We start from the raw sequence: 21631 nt of genomic DNA, 5'->3' as shown, positions 1-21631 counted from the left end.
TCTTATCAATTTTCAAAGTATGTATATATTTTGATACATAAGCCAATGCAACAGCTACAATTAAAATTTTAAAACAATTTTGTAATTGCCAATAAATATTTTATAAATTAATATTAGTAGAGTGTTTCTGTTTGATTGTGGTTTTTGTGGATCGTTTTTGGTTATTCCCAAATTTTTCTATCATCGTTAAAATCATTTGTATTTATTATTTTACCTAACTTTCAGGTAAAATAATAAATACAAATTGTATTTTGTGTAGTATAACATATTGAAAATTGGTAAGTAAATAATTTGTGCACCCTTTAAAAATAATCTGTATAGTACTACGGCAGATAATAGGACAGAATTTAAAATTTAAGATTAATCATAGTAAAAACAAGCGCTAAAAATTTTTAAAGTTAACTTATAATCTCACTGATTTTTCAATTTAGTATGAATCTTCTTATCAACTCGGATGGATTGTTGTTATTGAATTAAAGTTTTATATATTAAAAAGACCGGGATTTTGCTTTAAATTAATTCTTTTTCTCTTTTTTTAATTCAATTAATAAATGTAATATAAAATATATATAGCTTTTTATAAACATGTACGTATACTAACGTGTATATTGTAGCTAATATTATGTAATGTATAGCAGCTGTGCTATAAAATATACAAAAAAAATATTAATCTATTTTTATACAAAAATAGTATTTCATAATTAAATTAATAATTGAAAATAACAATAAATATATACATATGTGTGTACATATATGTACATATGAGTGTAGATAATTTAACAAAAGTGCAATTCAAATAATGTCAAACAACTATGTAAGAGGAAATGTTAGCTCTTATGAAATTGGGAAAAAACCTTACAGTCCAGATGTGGAAAGGGGAAAATGGTTATCAAAATGGGATTTTTTATTTGCTAGCTTGGGACATGCTTTCGAAACAAGAAATTTTCAAATATATCCTTTTTTCATGATAACACATGGTGGATGTAAGTATGTTGAGTATTAGAAATTGTTTGAGAAAATCTATACCTTAATGATTGCACACACGTTATAAAACGTATTCTCATATGTTGCTCTATACTAGAATTAATGCCAAACATATATTCATATTGTATGTTCATATTATTATGGCAATAATCGAATAAATCAAACAGTACATTAAAAACTTAAATTTGAGTTTTATTTTATGTTTTATTTTCAGTTCTTGGTTTCTTTCCGTATATGCTGTCACTTTTATTATTCTCAATTCCAATATTTTTTGTACAGTCGTTTCTGGGGCAGTTTTCAAGCACTGGTTCTTTAAGTGTTTTTCGAGTTTCACCACTTTTTAAAGGTAGAATCATTTAATATTAAGTCAAAGTTTATTAGTAACCTATTTATATTTTAATAAGGGCTGGGATATAGTATATTATTAGTGAATTTAATAACATCAAGTTATTATACAATGATAACATCGATTCCACTTATATATATAATAAGTTCCTTTCATCCAACAATACCATGGATGTCATGCGAAAATACAGTTCATAATTGTACCACTGTAAGTTACTCACCCTTTTATAATCTTTAATCTTTTCAAAATAAATTTAAATCCTTGATTTCTTAATAAAGTATCCATATTTTTTAGAACTATCATTTTGAAGACGATAATGAAGTATGGAATCCTTTTAAATTTTTATGGCAACCTACCGAAAACAAATTGTTACCAGCTAAATCTTATTTGTAAATTTATATTTAAAACTTTTTTATTTTTTAAATGAATTTTTTTCTTCTTATTTAAAGCAAATATTTTAAATTTTATTTCAGTTCGTGGGTAACTCATGCGAGTAAAGATTTCACATTTTCAATATCATGGCAAATTGCTTTAGCTAATGTATTTGTGTGGATTCTTATTGGTGTCATTGTTGTCAAAGGAATAGAATTTGTAAATTTTTTCGATTAATTTTTAATTTAAATCAATTCTTTTTTTTCATATTTTCAATTTCCTTAATTTTAGATTGGAAAAGTTATACGTTATGCAGTAGTAACACTCTTAATATTTTTAACAATAATTTTCATGCGTTTATTATTTACCGATGGCGTTTGGACTGGTATTTTATTATTTTTTACACCAAAATTTCCAGATTTAATTATGTGGATGATTGGACCAATGGTAGCACTAACAACATTTGGCTCCGGCTGGGGTATAACATTAACTTTGGCCAGTTATAATCATTTTCATGAAGATATCGAAAAATATTCAATAATTATTAATTTTGGCCATATGATATTGTTAATGATTGGTGGAATAATTTCATCTATTATAAATTCTTCTATAACCGCCGAAAAAAGTTTATTATTACATTTATTTAGAAATAATCCAATTGGTTATGTGTATATAGTTAACGCATATTTTTTTGGTACCTTAGAACTGCCAAATTTTTGGTGTTTTCTTTTTTTTGCAATGGTGTTTTGTTGTGAATTTGTAACTTGTATTTTACAAGTTCTTACAATTACTACAGCTATTTTTGATGAATTCGAACCAATAAGAATATATAAAAAAGAGTTTACATTTGCATTAGTAGGATTATTGGCACTAGGATCTGCAATTTTTTGTTTGAGCGTAAGTTTCTATTATAAAAATTAAAATTTTTTAAATTAATTTATTATCTGAAAATTTATGTGTTATAGGTGGGATTGCATTTAGCTGCTTCACTAATGAGTTCAGCTGGTATTTTTACATATTTCATTTGTTTTACGGAATTAATGATTGTATCATGGATTTATGGAAAAGATAAATTTTTCAAAGACATTGAATTTTTATTGATGAAACCATATGCAAAATGGAAATTTATTGTTTTACGATATGTAACACCTACAATTCTTTTATACACACTTGTAAATTAAATTAGAAATTTAATTTAAAAAAAATTGCAATACTTATAGAATTTTCATTTTAGGCTTTAATAATTATGTTCATTTGGTTTACTGTTAAATTTAAAGAAGATGAGCCGTTATTATATCTACCAAACTTAATTATAAGTGTTATAACAATTATAATGTTTCTAATATATTTGGGATATAAAATAAAAGATGGTAGTGGTAATAATATATTAGAGAAATTTCAGTTTTTAAGTCGATCAATCGATTGGTATCCAGTTGATCCTGATGTTCGTAGTCAATATGAATTGAATGTTAATAAAAATGTTGAAATTGGTCATAGACTTTTATCCGATAGTCAACACAATTTACAAGAAAATGATTTTGAAGATAATAATGTTGCAGCTAATATTAATAATTAATAAATTTAATTTTTTTTTAATTAACTATGATCTTTAAAAAAAATTTTAATTTTAACTTATTAAAATATGTATTTATATACATATATATACATTATTATATGTACCTAACTAAATCAAGCTATTTACACATCAAATCAAAAAAACAGAACTAAACAACAAAATAATAGTTAGTATTAAATAAAGTTAACAAAATAATTTTAAAAAAAATTTCAAAATAATTCTATATATCACAATACACTGTTAGAATATTTCCCAGCACAAAATTGTTGATATGAAAATTTCATTTCATCTTTGGCTGGCGTCCAATCAAAAGGTTTCAAGTTTCGGTATAGTTTATCTTTAAATGATCCATCTTCTGACCATAGCAAGTAAATAATATAAATTGGAATGCATATGACTGATGATGCAAATGTACACCATCCAATTATTATAGCCCATTCCGGATATGGAATATTATTATAAGAAACATTTCGATTAAAAATAATTGTCGTTCCAAGTAAAAACTAAAAGTAAATTTATTAAAACTTTTTTTAATTCAAATTATCAAAATTTTTGAAAAATAAAATAAATTGTAAATTTACGATTAGTAGTAATGGTGTTGTATATTTCCAACTGCAAAGCCAAATTTTTGATGGATATTTGTGTAACATAAAGCTTATATCGTTTGCAAATTTTTCTATTCCATAAAAATATGAAACCATTATTACTTCAATAATGCATATTAAAATTACTGAAATCGAAGCCGAATACCAATCAATTAATTGTAATATAAAGATTCCACCCTAGAAATACAATATAGAATTATAATTTTTTATTTTATTTAATAAAAATAGTAAATGAATAATAAACTTACGTTTGTAATCATTAACAATGACAATAAGAAGAACACAATACATGATATAAGAGTAACTTTCTTTTTATGATCTCTTAGAAAATGAATTTCATCGATTAATGTTGCAATAACAGCTTCAAGTTGTAAAAGCTATATAAAAATTAGTTTCAAAATAATAATCATGGATATTATCATTGCTAAAAATAAAACTAATTTGATTTTAGAACCTGACTTCCGATTCCAATTAAAAATATCATTAAAAAAAATAATGCAGCCCATAAATGTGGTAATGGTAACATTGAAACAGCTTGAGGGTATGTTATAAAAGCTAAACCAGCACCAGATGTTGCAACTTTTTCCACTGGGATACCAGTCTTATCTAAATACATAAATACATAGATGTACGTTATTTGAAATTTTTAATATCATATTAATGAACTTTAAACTATTTTATAGAAACTTAAATAGTTCACCTGATAAAAAACCTAAAACAGAAAACACAACAAATCCAGCAAATATACTTGTTGAACTATTTATAATTGGAATTATAATACCATCTATTTGTGCATTATTACGAAATTTATTATAACTTGCTGTATTAACAATTCCACCCCATCCGGGTCCCAAAGAATAGAAAATTTGTAATGCAGCATCAGCCCACACTTTTAAATCTAGAAGCTTATTCCAATCTGGTTCTATATAAAATTTTATTCCTTTCCAAGCTCCCGGTAATGTAACCCCACGTATCAGTAAAATAGTTAAAATAACATATGGGAATAATGCTGTAAAATACACAACTTTTCCAATCTAAAATAAATGTAAATAGTCATTATTAGTTTAATATTAATTATTTTTTTAAGAAAAAAACTAACACTTTTAACACTACACGATATACAAATGTAGGTTAAAATCCAAACAAAAAGCAAACTGAAAAATAAAGGCCAAACAATGCCTCCAATATCATCGATTCCATTTGATGCTTGTAATATTTGGATACTGTATAAGCAATAAAGAAGGATAAAAAAATTTATTTGATTAAAAGATATAAACCAATTAAAGGCAAATTAGAAAAACAGTTTTCCAATTTTGGAAACGCAAATTGCTAATGTTGCTATTTACATACATACATACATATGTTTGAAATTGAATCTGAAGAGAACAATTAAATGTCATTTAAAACTTACTGAAAAAATTCATCAGATGGCGTTTTAAAACTGTTTACTAAATTGTTGACATCGCTGGCATTTTGGAAATGCTAAAAAAAAGTTATAATTGTAAAGATGAATACAAATTTTAAATTTAATTATTTCAAAGTTCAAGTTTTCCTATATGTACATTTGTCAAAGATAGACAATTTTTCGTATTCCAGTCATTTGAACAATCATTCCATGGTATTATTGGATTAAGAATTTTTGTCATATATAAAACTGGATAGCTAATAATGACCGAAAAATAGCATATTATATACAAATTTACAACAATTATTGCATAACCAGCTCCTTAAATTCAAACAATTATTAAATAGAAAAATTATAGCATATCAAGTATCGAAACCTACCTTTAAATATCGGACACAGTCGAAACATTCCTAAAACACCCGTACTCGAAAATTGACCAATAATTATTTCCATATAAAATAATGGTAATCCACAAACGAACAACATTATTAAGTAAGGAATAAGAAAAGCTCCTACAAAAAAAAATTCAATTTAATTAATAAAATAGATTTATATCTAAAGTAAATTAAAAGCAGATAAGTAAACTGTGGTGTAGGTATTTAATATTGGTTTTGCAATTTTGCAACTAATTAAAATCATGAGGTCAATTATACATTTTTACGAAACCAATAAAAGTATTATTATCGTATTATCATAGTACAACCATTGTGTATATAGTTTATAGTGCTATACAGAAGACAATTTTTGTGATTACAGAACAAGCTACTTTTTTGAGGGACACTACTAAGTATTTAGTTTTTTCAAAAAGTAATTCTATAGTATAATTACGAAAATTGCCGTCTGTACAGTACTACAAAACTTCATATGCAAATACACAATGCTATAACTTACTTTTCTCAAGCCTTAAATGAGCAAGAGTCTCTATAACATATTATGCATGTATGTACGTACAGGTGAATAAAAAATTAAGGTACTTTATATATACGCTAAAATGGCCATTGAACTATAAAAGAGCACGATTATGTTCAATAAAATATTTTAGTGCTTTTGACTCAAATATTCAAACATGTTATTTTAATATTTAAACATCTTAATCTTAAGATTATTCGATAATATTTAATAAAAATTTTACTTATTAATTTTGAAAAATAAATTTAACTTAGAAATTTCTATATTATTATATTAATATTTCCAGATCGTATATAAATTAATTTCTATACATATTATAGAAATCGTTAGTACATTTGTATATGTACATAAGTATATATTTTATTACTAAAATTTTATGTTTATGACGTATTTACAAAAAACTAAAAACAAATGCGATAAATAAATTTAAAAATTCAAATTTATGGCTATATGTTCTGTAGCCGGAATTTTCGACACTCAAACATACATGTACATTGAATATATATAAAATATATAAAATTTTGATAATTTAACAAAAATGGATTTTTGAAAATTTAAAAAAAATTACAGGAAATTTGAATTTTTACAGTAAAATTGATTGATTCTGTAGCTGAAAATAAATTGCAAAATTAAATGAAGCCTGTACAACAATTACACAATAATAATTTTATTGAGATTATTTTTCTGAATTATTTTTTCTAATGAAATTCATGCGTATAATTACGATCTAACGAAATTTTCAATAAGCTAAGAAAAGAATATGTGTATAACATTTTGATAAATGTACATGTCGCTCATTTGCAGGAACAATGACAAAAAAGTATGATTTCTAAGTTATTTATACAAGAACAAGTACCTAAAACATTCCTTTTTTGTAAAGAAACACTAATTCTCTAACTTAAAAATTACAATAAACTATAAAACTAATGCTGGAACCAAAAAAACATATTAACTCAAAAACTTTAAAAATTACATTTTCTCAAATGTGAAAATTTTGAATTATGTCAGTGTTGTAGGAAACGAGTGATTTGTACTAAATGTAAACATTAAATAAAATTTTTATAAACAATCTCTTCAAAAAATTTATTTGTAATTTAGTTATACAGAAAATTTATATGTACGTACTTATGCATATGTAAATTTAAATGCGCTTTATAATTCTGGTTGTTGTTATTTATTATGTATAACAATAAAAAATACTTTAATTACTTTTAAAAGAAATGTTTGGGATACTATTTAAGTACAATTTATATTAATGTGTAGGTCCTCTACCACATTCGAAAGAATATGTATGACTTTCCAACAGATCTTCTTACTTTATAAAAGTTACCATACCGAAAAATTACCATACATGACTTAAAAATTGAAATAGAAACCATATACACATAGACATACAAATTTCCATAATATGTATATTTAATTGTTATACGAGTATGACATTATAACAATATGAACATAAAATACAATAATGCTCCATTTTACTAATTGTAAATATTAATTATTATTAAATTGTATAAAAACAATATTAATTGTTATACTCTGTTTATTTAAATTTTAAAATAAAAAAAAATTTTACTAGTCAAATTTTTTATAAATAAGTATATACCTACGCATTTTAATATATGTATAACAGTTTAATTATATTTTCATTTCATTACAGTTATATTTTTATACTCAGTGTTTTTTTCTTTTTTTTTTTTTGCAAATAAAAAGTATATTTTTACATTTTATTTACAAAAAAAAAAATAAAATTAACAATGATTTTTATATAGGTACTTACCTCCTCCACTAGCGTAACATAAATACGGAAAACGCCAAATGTTTCCAAGTCCAATAGCATAACTTATACATGACAATATAAATTCAGTTTTATTGGCCCATTGACCTCGATTTCCATCATGAATGAATGTATCAGTTGATCGAAATTTGGCAATTGAATCAATTCTCTTATTATTCAATGTATTAGATGATGTTCTTGTTTTAAAAGTGGAAATTTCCATTGTATAATTTTTTATTCCTTATATTATATAGTATTTATATAAGTTGTATGTAATTTATATCACTTAACCATACGTATTTAATTTATAATTTATCAATTATTTTAGTTATTTCCTAAAATTCTGTTATACAATGATTTGGGGATTATTAATTATTTATTATTTACTTCTATAAATTTTTTATAGTTTATAAGGTAAAAATTGGCACTATATTACGCGAACTTACTTGTATATTTCAAGTTAAATTACTTTTTCCAAAATTTGTTTTATAAATTCAAATAATTTATTAAATTTTTTATTGTTTTTTCTTTTTAATTTATTCAAAACACAAATTGTTTGTACATAAAAAACGCATAAAATATTTTCTACAGTTTTTTTTTTTTTTGAAACCACACCGTTTATAAGACGATCATTGAATGAAATCAATTAAAATTTAAATATCAAATAAAAAAAAAACTTAAATATATAGAGAAAGCTTATACATACATTAATTTTTTATTTAAGTAAAATTCTAATAATAAAAAACAGCTGTTTAATAGGAAGTTTAGTGCTTGCAAATAAACAACCTGTGAGAAAAAATAAACTCAAAGAAAATTAGAGACAATATTAAAATTTAAAAATAGATTCTCGCACATAAAAAACGCACATAAATTTCGTATTTAAAAAAAAAAAGTTATAATTAAAAAATTACAATGCCGTTATTACAGGGCATTGATTGTCTTGTTATAAGAAGTTAAGAAAGCCATTTTTGATTATGTATAACAAATAGCTACCTTGATTAATTTAATTAGCTTTTAAAATTTTGTATATTTACATAAGTATATATACAAATATATCATAATGTGTGCTTAATTATTAATTTTTTATATTTATATAAAATTTAATTTTAACTGTAGTGCCCAATATAATTTCCAGTGTAAACATTAAAATGAAAGTAAATTCTGTACTACTGCCTATATTTAAACTTTCAATTATTATTGTCATATAAGTTAGAAATAGTTATTTTTCATTATATTGCGGTACTTCTTCAACGTTTTTATGCAATTATATATCTAAAATTAAATATTAATAATTCAATACCGAATCATTGTAATAAAATTCAATAGCACTAGATTTATGGTCGGGGCACAAAATCTTTAAAAATCAAATATATGTACATATAAACAAGCTATGCATGTAAGTATTTTAGTATATGCTTATGTTAATCTTGCTTTTTTGTATTGTTCCACGTATATTCTATTGCTTAGTATATAAGTATATTACTGTATAACTAAATTGAAAAAAGGGCCTTATTGATCAATACTACTGCACACAAATTGAATTTAAATTGAATTTAAAAAAATTTCTAATGAAAGAAAAAAATTCACAAAAACTATTTAAAAACCGAAATTTACCGGTGAATTGTAATTAAACCACTAAATTAAACTTAAATCATACTAAATAAATTTACTTATACTGTTGAGAAATCACAAAATTTCACTTCGACTGAATAAAATCTTCTGGTATTTTAAATAATTGTAATATTCTTAACAAAGCTTAAGTAATATTAGATTTACAAAAAATTTTGTACACATTTTTATTGAGAGCTTCTAACTTGATCAATAAATTTTCAATATTATTTTGAAAACAAATTCAAAGTTTGTTAGTTAATTTGTATTTTTTTTTATTTCAATTCGAATATATTAGAATTTAGTATGACAAATAAATTTATAAATATTTTTTATTATACCCGCGAATAGAACATAGTAATAAGACTAACTTTTTTTATTGAATGCAAATAACTGTTAAACTTTTATGCACTTTAAACTATTTTAGAACATTATTATAATTTAATTATATTTACGTACAATTATACAAACATATTTGGAAAATATTCACGTTCTTACTACTCAGAATTCAGAAGAATGTTTGTTAATTTTTTTTTTTTCAATTTAACACGTTCTAAAAATTTTAACTTTTGATATTAAGACGAGACAAGGTTTCAACATACATGCTTATATTTTTTTAAAACATTTATTATGAACTTAATAGAGATAAAAAAATTAATTAAAAATAAAAAAAAAACCCAGATTTGGAAAACTTTTTTTATTTTTATTTGAAATTCTTAAACCGGATTTGCTATACAAATTTTTTCACCTATATAACTAACAAGTATATGCAATGCTTTATACACTAGCTATTTATACAATGTGCATATGTATGTAGGTGTATATTAATAAGATATTATTTTAATATAACAATTAATCTTATAGCTATATTGAGAATTTGTTTCTTTATTGAATAGATTCTTTTGAAATTGACAAGCAATTAGAACTTTTTTGTTTTTTTTGAAATTTCAATTATTTTCTTTCTAATTCAAATATTGAGAAGAAGTAGCTACTTATTAAATTTTAATTTTAAAATAATTTACGGCTAAAAGTATATTCATTGTTTTAACATTTTAATTACATTTATAAATAATATTTTAGAATGCATTTTAATAATTTTAAAAATTTAAAACTATAAATTAAAAATAATAAATTATTCTAAATATATGGCAACATCAGAAAATTTATAATATCATATTACGATAGAACGACGAATTGAGAGAAGAAAAAAAATATAATTGTGCTCCAACATCCTCATTTTTCTTAAGGGTAAAGCCGATTTTTATTCTCTTTTTTTCGTCTTTCATCCAATTGAATTCTGTAAAATAATTTGATTAAAATAATAATTTCAAATGTCATCAAATTTCTGTTTAAAAAATTTTTACTGTGTAGCTTTTCGTTCTTGATCCTCTGCATCTTTTTCCTTTCGAAAATTCTCATACAGTCTTCTATTTTCTGGAGATGCGGGTGTCCAATCAAATGCTTTTGTATATTTTTTTAATATATCTTTTGTTTTACCCTTCGATTTACATAATAAATAAATTATATAAATTGGTATACATGCAATAGATGATGCACATGTACACCAACCAATTGCAATCGCCCATGATGGATATGGATTATTATTGTATGAGACATTACGATTAAATAAAATTGTTGTAGCAAATATAAACTATAAAATTTCAAAAAAAAAATAATCAGTCTATAACAAATAATAATTTTTATTTGAGTATACCATTAAAACGATTGGAGTTGTATATTGCCAACTAATTGTCCAAAATTTTTCGGGATATTTTCCTAGCATAAAATACACATCATTAGCAAAACGTTTAGCACCATATGAATAAGCAACTATTCCTACTTCAATAATACAAACTAATATAACTGAAATTGAAGCTGAATACCAATCTAGTAGTTGAAGAATATATATACCACCCTAGAGTATCATAAGATTTACTTACATAATGTAACCAAATAATATGTTTAATATAGCTACATATACTGTAAAAAATAAGCTTCAAGTTGTTATACAAACTAAAATAACTCAAAAATTATTGGAAATTTAAAATGTTTTAATCTTAAAAATCAACAAAGAATTATGATTGATCTAAAGCAATTGCATAGAAGTTTTTACATAAAAACTTCTTCTATTTAGTATTGCAAATTTATTCAGTTACTGTAATTGCAATGAAACTTCGTAAACATTTTTTACAGTGCGGCCGACATAATGTTAAATAACACTTACATTTGTAACCATAGAAATTGATAAGAAGAAAAGAATAACACATGAGATGAATGTGACTTTTTTCTTATGATTTCTTAATGAGTGACATTCATCCAAACAAGTTGATATTATCGCCTCAATTTGTATGAATTGACTTCCTAATCCTAAAAGAAATAACATAAAGAAAAATAATGCAGCCCATAATTGAGGGAATGGTAACATTGAAATTGCTTGTGGATAAGTAACAAATGCTAATCCAGCACCAGAAGTTGCAACTTCAGAAACAGAAATACCAGTTATTTCTAAAATAAAAAAAGGAAAAGCAATTTCAACTTATATTTTAAGAAATATAAAAATTATGATATTTTTTTTAATTAATTTACCTGAAAGATATCCTAAAACTGAAAAAACAACAAATCCAGCAAATATACTTGTTGAACTATTGATAATTGGTATAATAACTCCATCTAATTTTGCATTATTTTTAAAATCATTGTAACTGGCTGTATTAACGATTCCACCCCAACCAGGTCCCAATGAATAAAAAATTTGAATAGCAGCATCAGCCCATACTTTTAAATCCAAAAGTTTATTCCATTCTGGTTGTAAATAAAATTTAATTCCTTTTGATGCACCTGGCAATGTGATACCCCGTACAAATAAAATACTTAATATGACATATGGAAAAATAGCTGTAAAATACACAACTTTTCCCACCTAAATTTTTATTCAATTGTAAAACAAAAAATGTAAAAAAAAATTTTGATTATTATATTATAAAAAAATTATGGAAAAAAAAAAATTAAGAACCGTTTTAACTCCGGAATGTATGCAGATATACGTGATACACCAAACAATAAATAAGCAAATTAATAAAGGCCATACAATTGTTCCAACTTCTTGTATTCCACTAGAAATTTTTAATATTTCAATGCTAAAATTAAAAAACAAAATTAAAAATGTAAACATTTTTGTTCTTTTTCTTAGAAAATTTTTTTTTAATCTTACTGAAAAAATTCATCCGATGGTGTTTTGAAACCTTTTAAAGTTACATTTGATTGCAAAATTGGTGAGTCCTTCATAAAATAATCATATACAGAAATTTATTCAAAAGTGATTCATTTCAGTTTAAATGATAAAAATCAAATTACCTTATGAAATGCTATACAATTTGGAGTATTCCATGGATTATTACAATCTGTCCATGGTAATTTTTTAGTAAATATCCTAGTTAAATATATTACAGGATAAGTTATTATCACAGAATAATAACAAATGCAATAAAAATTTAATAAAATGATTGTGTAACCAGCACCTATTATAAAAAAATTGTATATTAGTGTACATATATCAGATTCATAATTATGTCCGGTTATAGAAAAAATAAGAATAAACCTTTAAATAATGGGCACATCCGAAACATTCCCAAAACTCCTGTACTTGAAAATTGTCCTATAATAATTTCCATTAAAAATAACGGTACACCACATATAAACAACATTAATAGGTATGGTATTAAAAATGCACCTGTGAACGTTATTGAATAAATAAATAAATTGGGCGTGAAAAAGAATTTAAATAACAATGAAGTGTAAATTAAAAAATATTTGTGTGGTTTGTTATCACTTAAAATAAAAATCTCATACAAGCTTTATATTCTGAAATTGACAGTGCAATGAAAAACTATAAAAAAAATTTACATTATTACACTTCAGCAATTACAAAACATAAGCTGACCAATGTATTACTTTTTACTGCAATTTCAAATAAAATAAAATAATCAAAAATATATTTTGCAATTCTGAAATAAATCATGAATTAAAAGAGCCTTGAACTTAAAAATTTATAAATCCAATTCAGCTTAATAGTGAATTACTGAAAAGTTAAAGCAAGTACATGAGTAAATCGGAAAATACTTCGAAACATAACTCCGAAAGAATTCAAAGCTAAAGTCAATTTATTGTCCGATTAAACAGTTAAAACTTAAAATTTTAATGCTGCTGAATAAATCAAATTGATATTAAATGATAATAGTAATCAGTTTTTTTTATAAAGTAATATAAATTCAGTTAGTGAACGAAATTTAATCTTAATACTAAATATAAAATAGTACGTACCACCACCACTTCTATAACATAAATATGGAAATCTCCAAACATTACCAATACCAATTGCATAACTTATACAAGATAATAAAAATTCTGTTTTATTTGCCCATTTTCCACGATTAACATCATGAACAAATAATTGATGACCCTCTGATTTCCGTTTTTGTTCTAAACGTGAAGAATTCACATTAACAACATCATTATTTGATATTGAATTTCTTGTTGTTTTCTGAACCTTATCATCATCACATTCCATTTTGGTCGAATTATATTAATTAATTTTATTTAAATAGAATAATTTTATTATTCTTTCCTTACTTGTACAATTTTAATTAATTTTAGATTAGAATTATTTTTTTATTATTAATTATATTTATTATTTAACAATTTCAATTATTAATTGTAACATTTTTTTTCGATATTATTTTATTAATTAAACTAAAAAAATATTTTATTATTTGAATATTATAAGAAAATACACAGTTGCCAACGTACTGCAAATTAATAAAACAAATTTATCGTATAATAAAATGTGTAAATACAAAGAAATTCAAATGAAGACTAAAATATTAAAAAATCTAGCAAATCTAATAAAGGTGATTTTAATAAATTGTGACTGACTATAAAATGAAAGAAAAAATAATAAGTGTAAAAAAAATCACTTAAAGAAAAGCTTTAAATCTAAACTGCAGTATAGAAAATTATTTTTTTTTATTTTAAATAAGTAAATTGGTTTTTGTAAAAATTATTATTAATTTTGCTTATTCGAATTCGTTTTTATACATAAAGCAAGTATAAACTATGGAGTAAGTAGAAATACTACAGCAGTATATACAAACTATGTATGTATATATATTTTCTTATGAGCATATAACAAGCATGAACATATGTTCATTTAAATCTAATAAAACAACTACCCTGATAATTTAAAAAAATTCATATAAGTAGGTACTGCGAGTGTTAAGCTCATCATCACACAACCATCATCACATCCATATAAATTATTAGAAAAGTCAAGAATGTTGTATATTCAGGGGAAATAAAATAATTTTTCTATTAAAAAAAAAATTCAGTTTTTATAAATAATATTTATCATACATATATTTTTCCTTCTTGTCACCTATTTAGCATATTAATACTAAAATTCGCATATAAATGATGATTAAGTGTGAGCAATGTATAATAGTCTATGTATAATTGCACAGCGCAGCAATACTCCAATACTAAAACGTTGGCAATTTGGAAAATTTTGAAAATAATGTATAAATATTATTAAGAGTTTTTGGAAAGAGGAAAAATTATTCTTCGTCTGAGAATTAAATATCACAAAACTATCCACATTCTTTTTATTGTAATTTAATTATTTTTAAATTTTAGTCTATTAAAATTCAATTTTTTATTTCTTTTACAAAATTTTTATTACATTTTTCTTTTAATTCTCAGTGTAATTTTTTTTAATTTAAATAATTATTCATCAATAAAATTTTTCACTTATTTACTTAAAATTGAACTAAATTCATTATTTTATAAAAAATCGTAAATATTAGAAATTGTCACCTGCTATCACTTTCGATATACACATGTATATGAAGTACATAAAAATTTTTAAATACACACAAACATGTGTGCATATGTATATAATTTTAATTTAATATCAGTTAATTTTGCAAAACATCATTCTATTTTCTAATTAGAATTTCTAATTTTTAATAAATAATTTAATATCGAACAGTTTTTAGAAATTGCAGTTGATTCGAAAACTTCTCATTATCATAATTTACTAATTACTGACCTTGTATTAATTTTGAATGTAACACTCCTGGAAATCTCACGGAAAACTCACGGAAATGGAATAAAATTCAATATATACAATAAAATCATGATTAAGGGTTAATATTTATTATTTAAATTAAATAGAAAAATGAATAAATTATTTTTAACCCTCGTAATGGATAATTAATACTTTATTAATTATAAATTAAATGAATTAATAAGTAGTTTTTAAAATTTAAATTTGTATAATGTACACAAAAAGTTGCTAATTATTAGTATTGTAATTTTGTGCTTGTTAAAAATCTTTTTTGATTTTTTAAACTTTCAATAATTTTTGTTTCATTACGGGTTTAGTTGCCTTAAATTTTAAACCGCAGTTCTCGTGTTGATTTTCAAAACAAAACTAAAATAGTTTTTCCTACATTTCGCATTCATTGGTTTGCTAAAAATTGTTAAATTTCTTTAATAGAATAATAAATTGGTATAAGTGGAAAATCACCTTCCGTTTATTTTTTAAATATAATATATACATATTTATAGCTTCTTTTGCATCTCTCAATTTCATTAAAAATTATTGTATGGGATAACTTTTTTTCCAAGATTTTAATATATATACATAATAATAAACATATAATGCAGCAGATATATATGCACATAAATATGCAGCATTAAATTAATAATAAAATCATAAATATGCATGTCTATTGAAAAAGTAAGAAGATTTTAAGATCCAAAATTTTTTTTGGTGGACATATGCTTGTATACAGTATGTATTATGACTTGTTGAATTTAGAAAATTTTTAAATCTAAATAATTTTATCGAATTTGATCTAATCGATCTAATTGATAGGGATAGTGTTTGTTATGAGGCGGTAAACTTCAAAACTAGCCTTTCTGTAATGTCTATCAAATAAGAAATTTTGTAGTCGATTTTATAACCTAACATGACACAGCTACATATGTCTATCATAATATTTAAAAGCTTTTTAAACATATACTATATTTATTTTAAATATACGTACCATATCATATTTATGTGTATACATTATATTGAATCTTATCAAATCCAAAGATAAATATGTTAAACTCTGTACATATTGGAATTTGCAAAAGTTCTGAAATTTATCATTCAATAATTTCTCTTTACTATCAGGAATCAAGATGAAACTAACCTTTAGTATGTACCTAGAAATAAAAAATAAATATAATTATGTTTATAGAATTGTACCATAAAATAGAAACAAAACATGTTTGCCACAAAAACCAGAACATCTAAACATAAAATATGATGACTTTTATATGTGTATTTAATCAAATTATATTATGCTTAATTCATTTTAAATGAAGAATTTATTTAAAAAATTAGATGAAAAGCTTTAAAAATAATATAATCTTGCTTAAATGCACTAATACGAAATGATGTATAAAGTTTAATCAATCAAATCAAATTATTGTGATAACAAAGAAAAAATATTTTAATTAAAAAACAATGAGTAAATTAAACAATTAAATTTTTGATTTAACGAATATTCTTATAAAATTTTATTAGAAACATACTTACTAAAAGAACTGTGACGTACTAAAAATATCAATGAAGAGATACGTAAATATGTACTCTTGAAAATTTTACGAAACTTTATTAAAAAGTAACAGCTAAATTTTATTAAACCATGTTTTTATTTTTATAAATTCCAAATATTTGAGCGATTATTATGTATTACGGAACCTTTAATCTAAATCTAAATTATTTAAAAATAGCGGAATAAAATAAATGTGCTAATTTTAAAAGTTAAAGTTTATTATACCATCTTATTACATACTTAATGTACTTAATATTTATTTAATTCACTTAATAATGATTAATTTTTTATTTGATTAGGATTCATAATAAATTATATTTCCCCGAGATAAATTTATTTTGCTATGATCTACTACGAATATAATGAATTATATTAGTTAATTTTTTTAGACAGTCTCTTTGCAATTTGAAATTTATTAATATTATGAAGGAAAGTTGCAATATAAATGCAAAATTAAATTAAAAGTAAAAAAAGCCTTTTATTTACTATAAAAGAATAAGTTTTCATTAAAATAAATATTAGATCGAATTTAAAATTAATTATAAACGTGTATATTAAAATTTCATAATTTATAATTATTTTAGTTTTTAAGTAATAACCTAAGCTTTTCTTTTGGGTTTTTTACTTTCCATTAAACTCATAACAGTTTTCCTCATATCTTCTACTTCATTAATTTCAGCTTCAAGTTGTTTAATATTTTCATTCTTTTCTTTGATTTGACTTTCTAAGCTTTTTATAATATTTTCTTGCATGATTTGTGATTTTTTCAAATCATCAATAGTTTTATTCAATTTTGTTATGTTTTTATCTTTTTCCATAATATTTGTTTCATTCTGCTCACATTTCGCCTCTAATAAACTAATACTTTTTTTTAAAGAATCAATTTTGCTAACCTAAAATGTAAGATTAAAAGTTTTAAAAAATTTACTTCACTTTTTCAGTTTTTCTTACGTATGTTTCTGATTCAGTTGTTAAAGTTTTAATTTTTTGCGCAAAACTGTCACGCTCATTTTCTAAATTGTTAAGCTCCTTTTGCATTTTATTTATTTCATTTACTTTCTCAGCATATCTCACATCATGTGCTTTCATGTGCCTTTTTAAAGATTCACTTTTTTCCTTAAATTTTTTTCCAAGATCATCAGCTGTGTCTTTAAATATGTCTCTTTGTTTTTTTAAATCTTTATTTTCACTAACCAATCTGCAATACATATTTAAGAAAATTTGCTAAGGAAAAGACATAATCATAATTATACCTTTCCTGTTTTAAATTCATTTGATAATTAATATTTGTATATTTCGAGAGTTGAGCTGTTTGTAAACTGATTTCATGATTTAAGTCGGTAATTATTTGATTAGCATCTCCTAAATTTTTTTCAAGATTAAAAACTTTACTTTCAATCATGTTATTTTTATAAGTGTACAATTCAATCAATTCCGAAGTTGCTGTGTTTTCGTACTAAAATTAATAAGTTTAGAAAGTAATTTATACGTATTTCATATGATTAATCATACTTCTAGTCTCCTATTAGAAAATTTTTCTAACGTTATATTTAATTTATGTTCACAGTCTTTGCTAAGTATTAATCTATTCCTTTCAAAAAATGCATCAAAGTTTGTCGAATTAAAAGAAGCTTTTAATATATTTTTATTGCTCGAGGACTTATTTAATTCAGATACCAGCTAAAAAATTAATTAAATAAATTAAGTAACAAATATATCAAATTTAGAAATATATTTATACCTTTGCTACTTCATCCACAGGAAAGCTGTCGGTTTTAGAAATTTCGAACAACAGTTTTGTTACATCGGGATTTTCACTTAAAATTCCTTTAGCCAAAATATATTTCATCTGATGAAGTTGAAAAAAGTCATTTACTTTCCTTTTCCAAGTAGATTCTGCGATTTTTGAAAATTCTATTAATATCAGAAAACAATATAAATACTTGGATAAGTCTGCAGCAGAGCACATTGAAAAGTTTTCGTTCCTTTTCCCAGATAAAATTGGAGAAAGTATTTTATTAAAATATGAGTCTGTTATCAGTGAAAAAAGAATACTTTCGACGTTTTTTCTTTTTAGTAAACTTATTAGCAATTTCTGCAGAGCTGTAGCATATTCACTTGAATTTTCATTGTTTTCAGTACTAGCAATAATTTTGGGCAAATTTTCAAACTTTTCCAACATAGTAGAAAGCACTTCATCATTTACTAAAATGAATTATTTCCAAATGTGAAAAAATACTATTTGGATGCATGAAATATCTACCTAGTTCTACCAAGCTTTTCATTAATAGCAATGCTTTAGTTCCTGGCATTGGAGTGTCACACCATTTTTGGCATAATTCAAAAATTTTGTGCAAAGTATCACTTGAAATAACAAATTGCTTTGCATGCATTAAATGAAGCGAGATTTCTAAAACTAATGTAAGAAATTCTAAAGTTAATGATAAAAATAGTTCTTCCTGATATTGAATCCCATTTTCATTGCAAACATCATTACTTGTTTTGAAACAGGTGTTTTCTATCACCTATTAAAAACCAAATAAAATATTTAATTACTTTAAATAACAGCAAAACAGAACCTGAATAATATTTTCGAAATCCTTTTCAAAACCAGGAAATTCAACTATAATGGCCCGATACTCTTCTAATTCATTTATTTCTTGAACAAAGTGAATAATGTGTTGTAACAAAGACACATCAGATTTTTTTATAGCCGTTTCGAAATCAATAAAACATTTCTTAATTAGACATTCCACATCGTCTTTTTGCACAGCTAAATCGTTAATTTGTAATATCAATATCAATTTGCTAGCTAAAACCCCATATTTCTTAGTTTTTTGACAGAGCTCAGATATGTTTACAACCCTCATTAATGTGCACACAACAGGAAAGTTTCTGTGGCATATGTTCACTAAAACCGATAGAGAATGTTGAGCTAAATCATCATCTTCTGAATAAATAAATGCTAATAGGGTTTTAACTAGTTCAGACAAATACGGTTCCTCCCACGTTATTATTATACCATAAGATAGAGTTTGCATAATCTTTAACAATTTTTCTGCCTTTTCTTTTCCATTTAATTTCGGCAGTATCTTCGATAATAGCGGAAAAAATCGAAATTTTGAAATAATGGCATTTTTACTTTCAACATTTTTTGATGCATGTTGCAATATAGAACAACATGTCCATATTGTGTCTTCGTCAAGGCCTGAAGTGCTTAAAAGTTTATGAAGATTGATATAAAATTGAACAATTGGAACTGTTACAGGATTGTAACAATCTGCATTTGGAACTGAAATCATGAGCTAAAAGAAATAATCCATGTTTGATTAAGTTTATAATAGCGAAATTCCATATTTACAGTCAAACTACGATGTAGTGAAATATCGATAGGTCCCTTATTTCGCCGGCTTCTTTCAAATTGCTCATTGAATTCTGTTATATATGAATTAGCAAGAGCAGATGACGATACTTCTGAGTTCTCCATTATTATGTTTTTATATTATTAAATTTTTGTCTAGATTTTATAATATTACTAAAAATTTAAATTTATTTTTAAAGAAAATCTTTGTCAACAAATATGATGTTTTCCAATCCAACCGCCAAATCGATTTGCACTTACTACAGCGCTATCTATAAGAAAATGGTGGAACTTTCAGAATATAGGGCAAAATATTTACAGTAAACTACTACATTTAGTTTCACATTTAGTTAAATTGTCAAATAAGGTAACATCTTCCCATGGTCATGTTACGTGATGAGAAGCTTTATGTTGCAAAGCAAACAACCTTCCCATAATAATAAGAATAAATTGGAAGAAGAGGAAAAGCGCATCTTTAGTGGTAATTTTATAAACATTTCAACAATATGGGCTTTTTCGATAATTCAGTTCTGTACTGAAAGATCTAACTTAGGTTTGTAAAAGCTTTTTACGCATACTTACAAACTCTTACAATCTGAATGACATATCTTTGCATGCCTGAAATGTCTATAATATTTTTTAACAAGCTTTTTTTTTGTTGTTTGCAAATTGTCAATTTTATAAAAATAAAAAAAGAAAGATGTCTGAAGAACAAAAAAAATTTTTAAGCAAATATGTTACTGATCAGATAATTGATCTACTTAATGAAAAAATTGAAAAAAGTAATATACGTTTTTATCTGGAAAATAAAAGAAGACGAAAGCATTTGTTACTAACATACATTAAAAAAAACGAAAAGAACCTTGTACCTAAGGTACCCAATTACTTAGAAACAATCAATTTGATGCCGGATACCATATTTTTTGAACATTTCAGGATGGAGCGCGATTGTTTTGTAGTAAGTTTGTTTCATCATCAAGTCTGGCTTGTATCAACATTTTTATTTTACATTTATCCCAAAATT

The 21631-nt window shown here is 23.8% G+C and overlaps 4 protein-coding genes across 6 annotated transcripts; 1 reads left to right on the top strand and 3 right to left on the bottom strand.

Moving 5' to 3' along the window:
• Positions 1 to 457: 457 nt before the first annotated feature.
• Positions 458 to 3302, top strand: LOC129608243 (sodium-dependent proline transporter-like). 2 transcript variants are annotated; one of them, XM_055519621.1, is made up of 8 exons: positions 458 to 983; positions 1199 to 1330; positions 1389 to 1537; positions 1625 to 1719; positions 1804 to 1921; positions 1994 to 2599; positions 2668 to 2874; positions 2937 to 3302. In XM_055519621.1, the coding sequence occupies exons 1-8, from the start codon at positions 800 to 802 to the stop codon at positions 3276 to 3278; spliced, it is 1833 nt and encodes a 610-aa protein (XP_055375596.1). In that variant the 5' UTR covers positions 458 to 799; the 3' UTR covers positions 3279 to 3302. The 2 variants fall into 2 exon arrangements, with proteins under 2 accessions (XP_055375596.1, XP_055375597.1); XM_055519622.1 differs by having other exon boundaries at positions 490 to 587.
• Positions 3303 to 3453: 151 nt separating this feature from the next.
• Positions 3454 to 8216, bottom strand: LOC129608245 (sodium- and chloride-dependent glycine transporter 1-like). Its single transcript, XM_055519623.1, has 10 exons — positions 7978 to 8216; positions 5669 to 5800; positions 5446 to 5609; positions 5295 to 5365; positions 4983 to 5106; positions 4584 to 4917; positions 4338 to 4489; positions 4132 to 4260; positions 3860 to 4060; positions 3454 to 3781 (listed from the first exon to the last, which is right to left on the bottom strand). The coding sequence occupies exons 1-10, from the start codon at positions 8195 to 8197 to the stop codon at positions 3506 to 3508; spliced, it is 1803 nt and encodes a 600-aa protein (XP_055375598.1). The 5' UTR covers positions 8198 to 8216; the 3' UTR covers positions 3454 to 3505.
• Positions 8217 to 10270: 2054 nt separating this feature from the next.
• On the bottom strand, positions 10271 to 16050 carry LOC129608269 (sodium- and chloride-dependent glycine transporter 1-like). Its single transcript, XM_055519662.1, has 11 exons — positions 15686 to 16050; positions 13903 to 14387; positions 13181 to 13312; positions 12937 to 13100; positions 12794 to 12861; positions 12596 to 12719; positions 12169 to 12502; positions 11807 to 12087; positions 11297 to 11497; positions 10947 to 11233; positions 10271 to 10879 (listed from the first exon to the last, which is right to left on the bottom strand). The coding sequence occupies exons 2-11, from the start codon at positions 14147 to 14149 to the stop codon at positions 10825 to 10827; spliced, it is 1893 nt and encodes a 630-aa protein (XP_055375637.1). The 5' UTR covers positions 14150 to 14387; positions 15686 to 16050; the 3' UTR covers positions 10271 to 10824.
• A 638-nt stretch (positions 16051 to 16688) lies between these two features.
• Positions 16689 to 20832, bottom strand: LOC129608405 (uncharacterized). Of its 2 annotated transcripts, XM_055519892.1 has the most exons (10): positions 20608 to 20832; positions 19826 to 20551; positions 19510 to 19771; positions 18988 to 19451; positions 18759 to 18926; positions 18500 to 18702; positions 18198 to 18444; positions 17846 to 18139; positions 16839 to 16851; positions 16689 to 16781 (listed from the first exon to the last, which is right to left on the bottom strand). In XM_055519892.1, exons 1-8 carry the CDS (start codon positions 20731 to 20733, stop codon positions 17846 to 17848), a joined length of 2490 nt encoding a protein of 829 aa, XP_055375867.1. In that variant the 5' UTR covers positions 20734 to 20832; the 3' UTR covers positions 16689 to 16781; positions 16839 to 16851. The 2 variants fall into 2 exon arrangements, with proteins under 2 accessions (XP_055375867.1, XP_055375866.1); XM_055519891.1 differs by lacking the exons at positions 16689 to 16781; positions 16839 to 16851 and having other exon boundaries at positions 17596 to 18139.
• Between the last annotated feature and the right edge of the window lie 799 nt (positions 20833 to 21631).

Source organism: Condylostylus longicornis, unplaced genomic scaffold, assembly GCF_029603195.1.
Source record: "Condylostylus longicornis isolate FDR11 unplaced genomic scaffold, ASM2960319v2 ptg000031l, whole genome shotgun sequence".
NCBI lineage: Eukaryota > Metazoa > Arthropoda > Insecta > Diptera > Dolichopodidae > Condylostylus > Condylostylus longicornis.
Note: the sequence above shows the minus strand (reverse complement) of the source record. Positions and strands in the feature narration are given on the sequence as shown.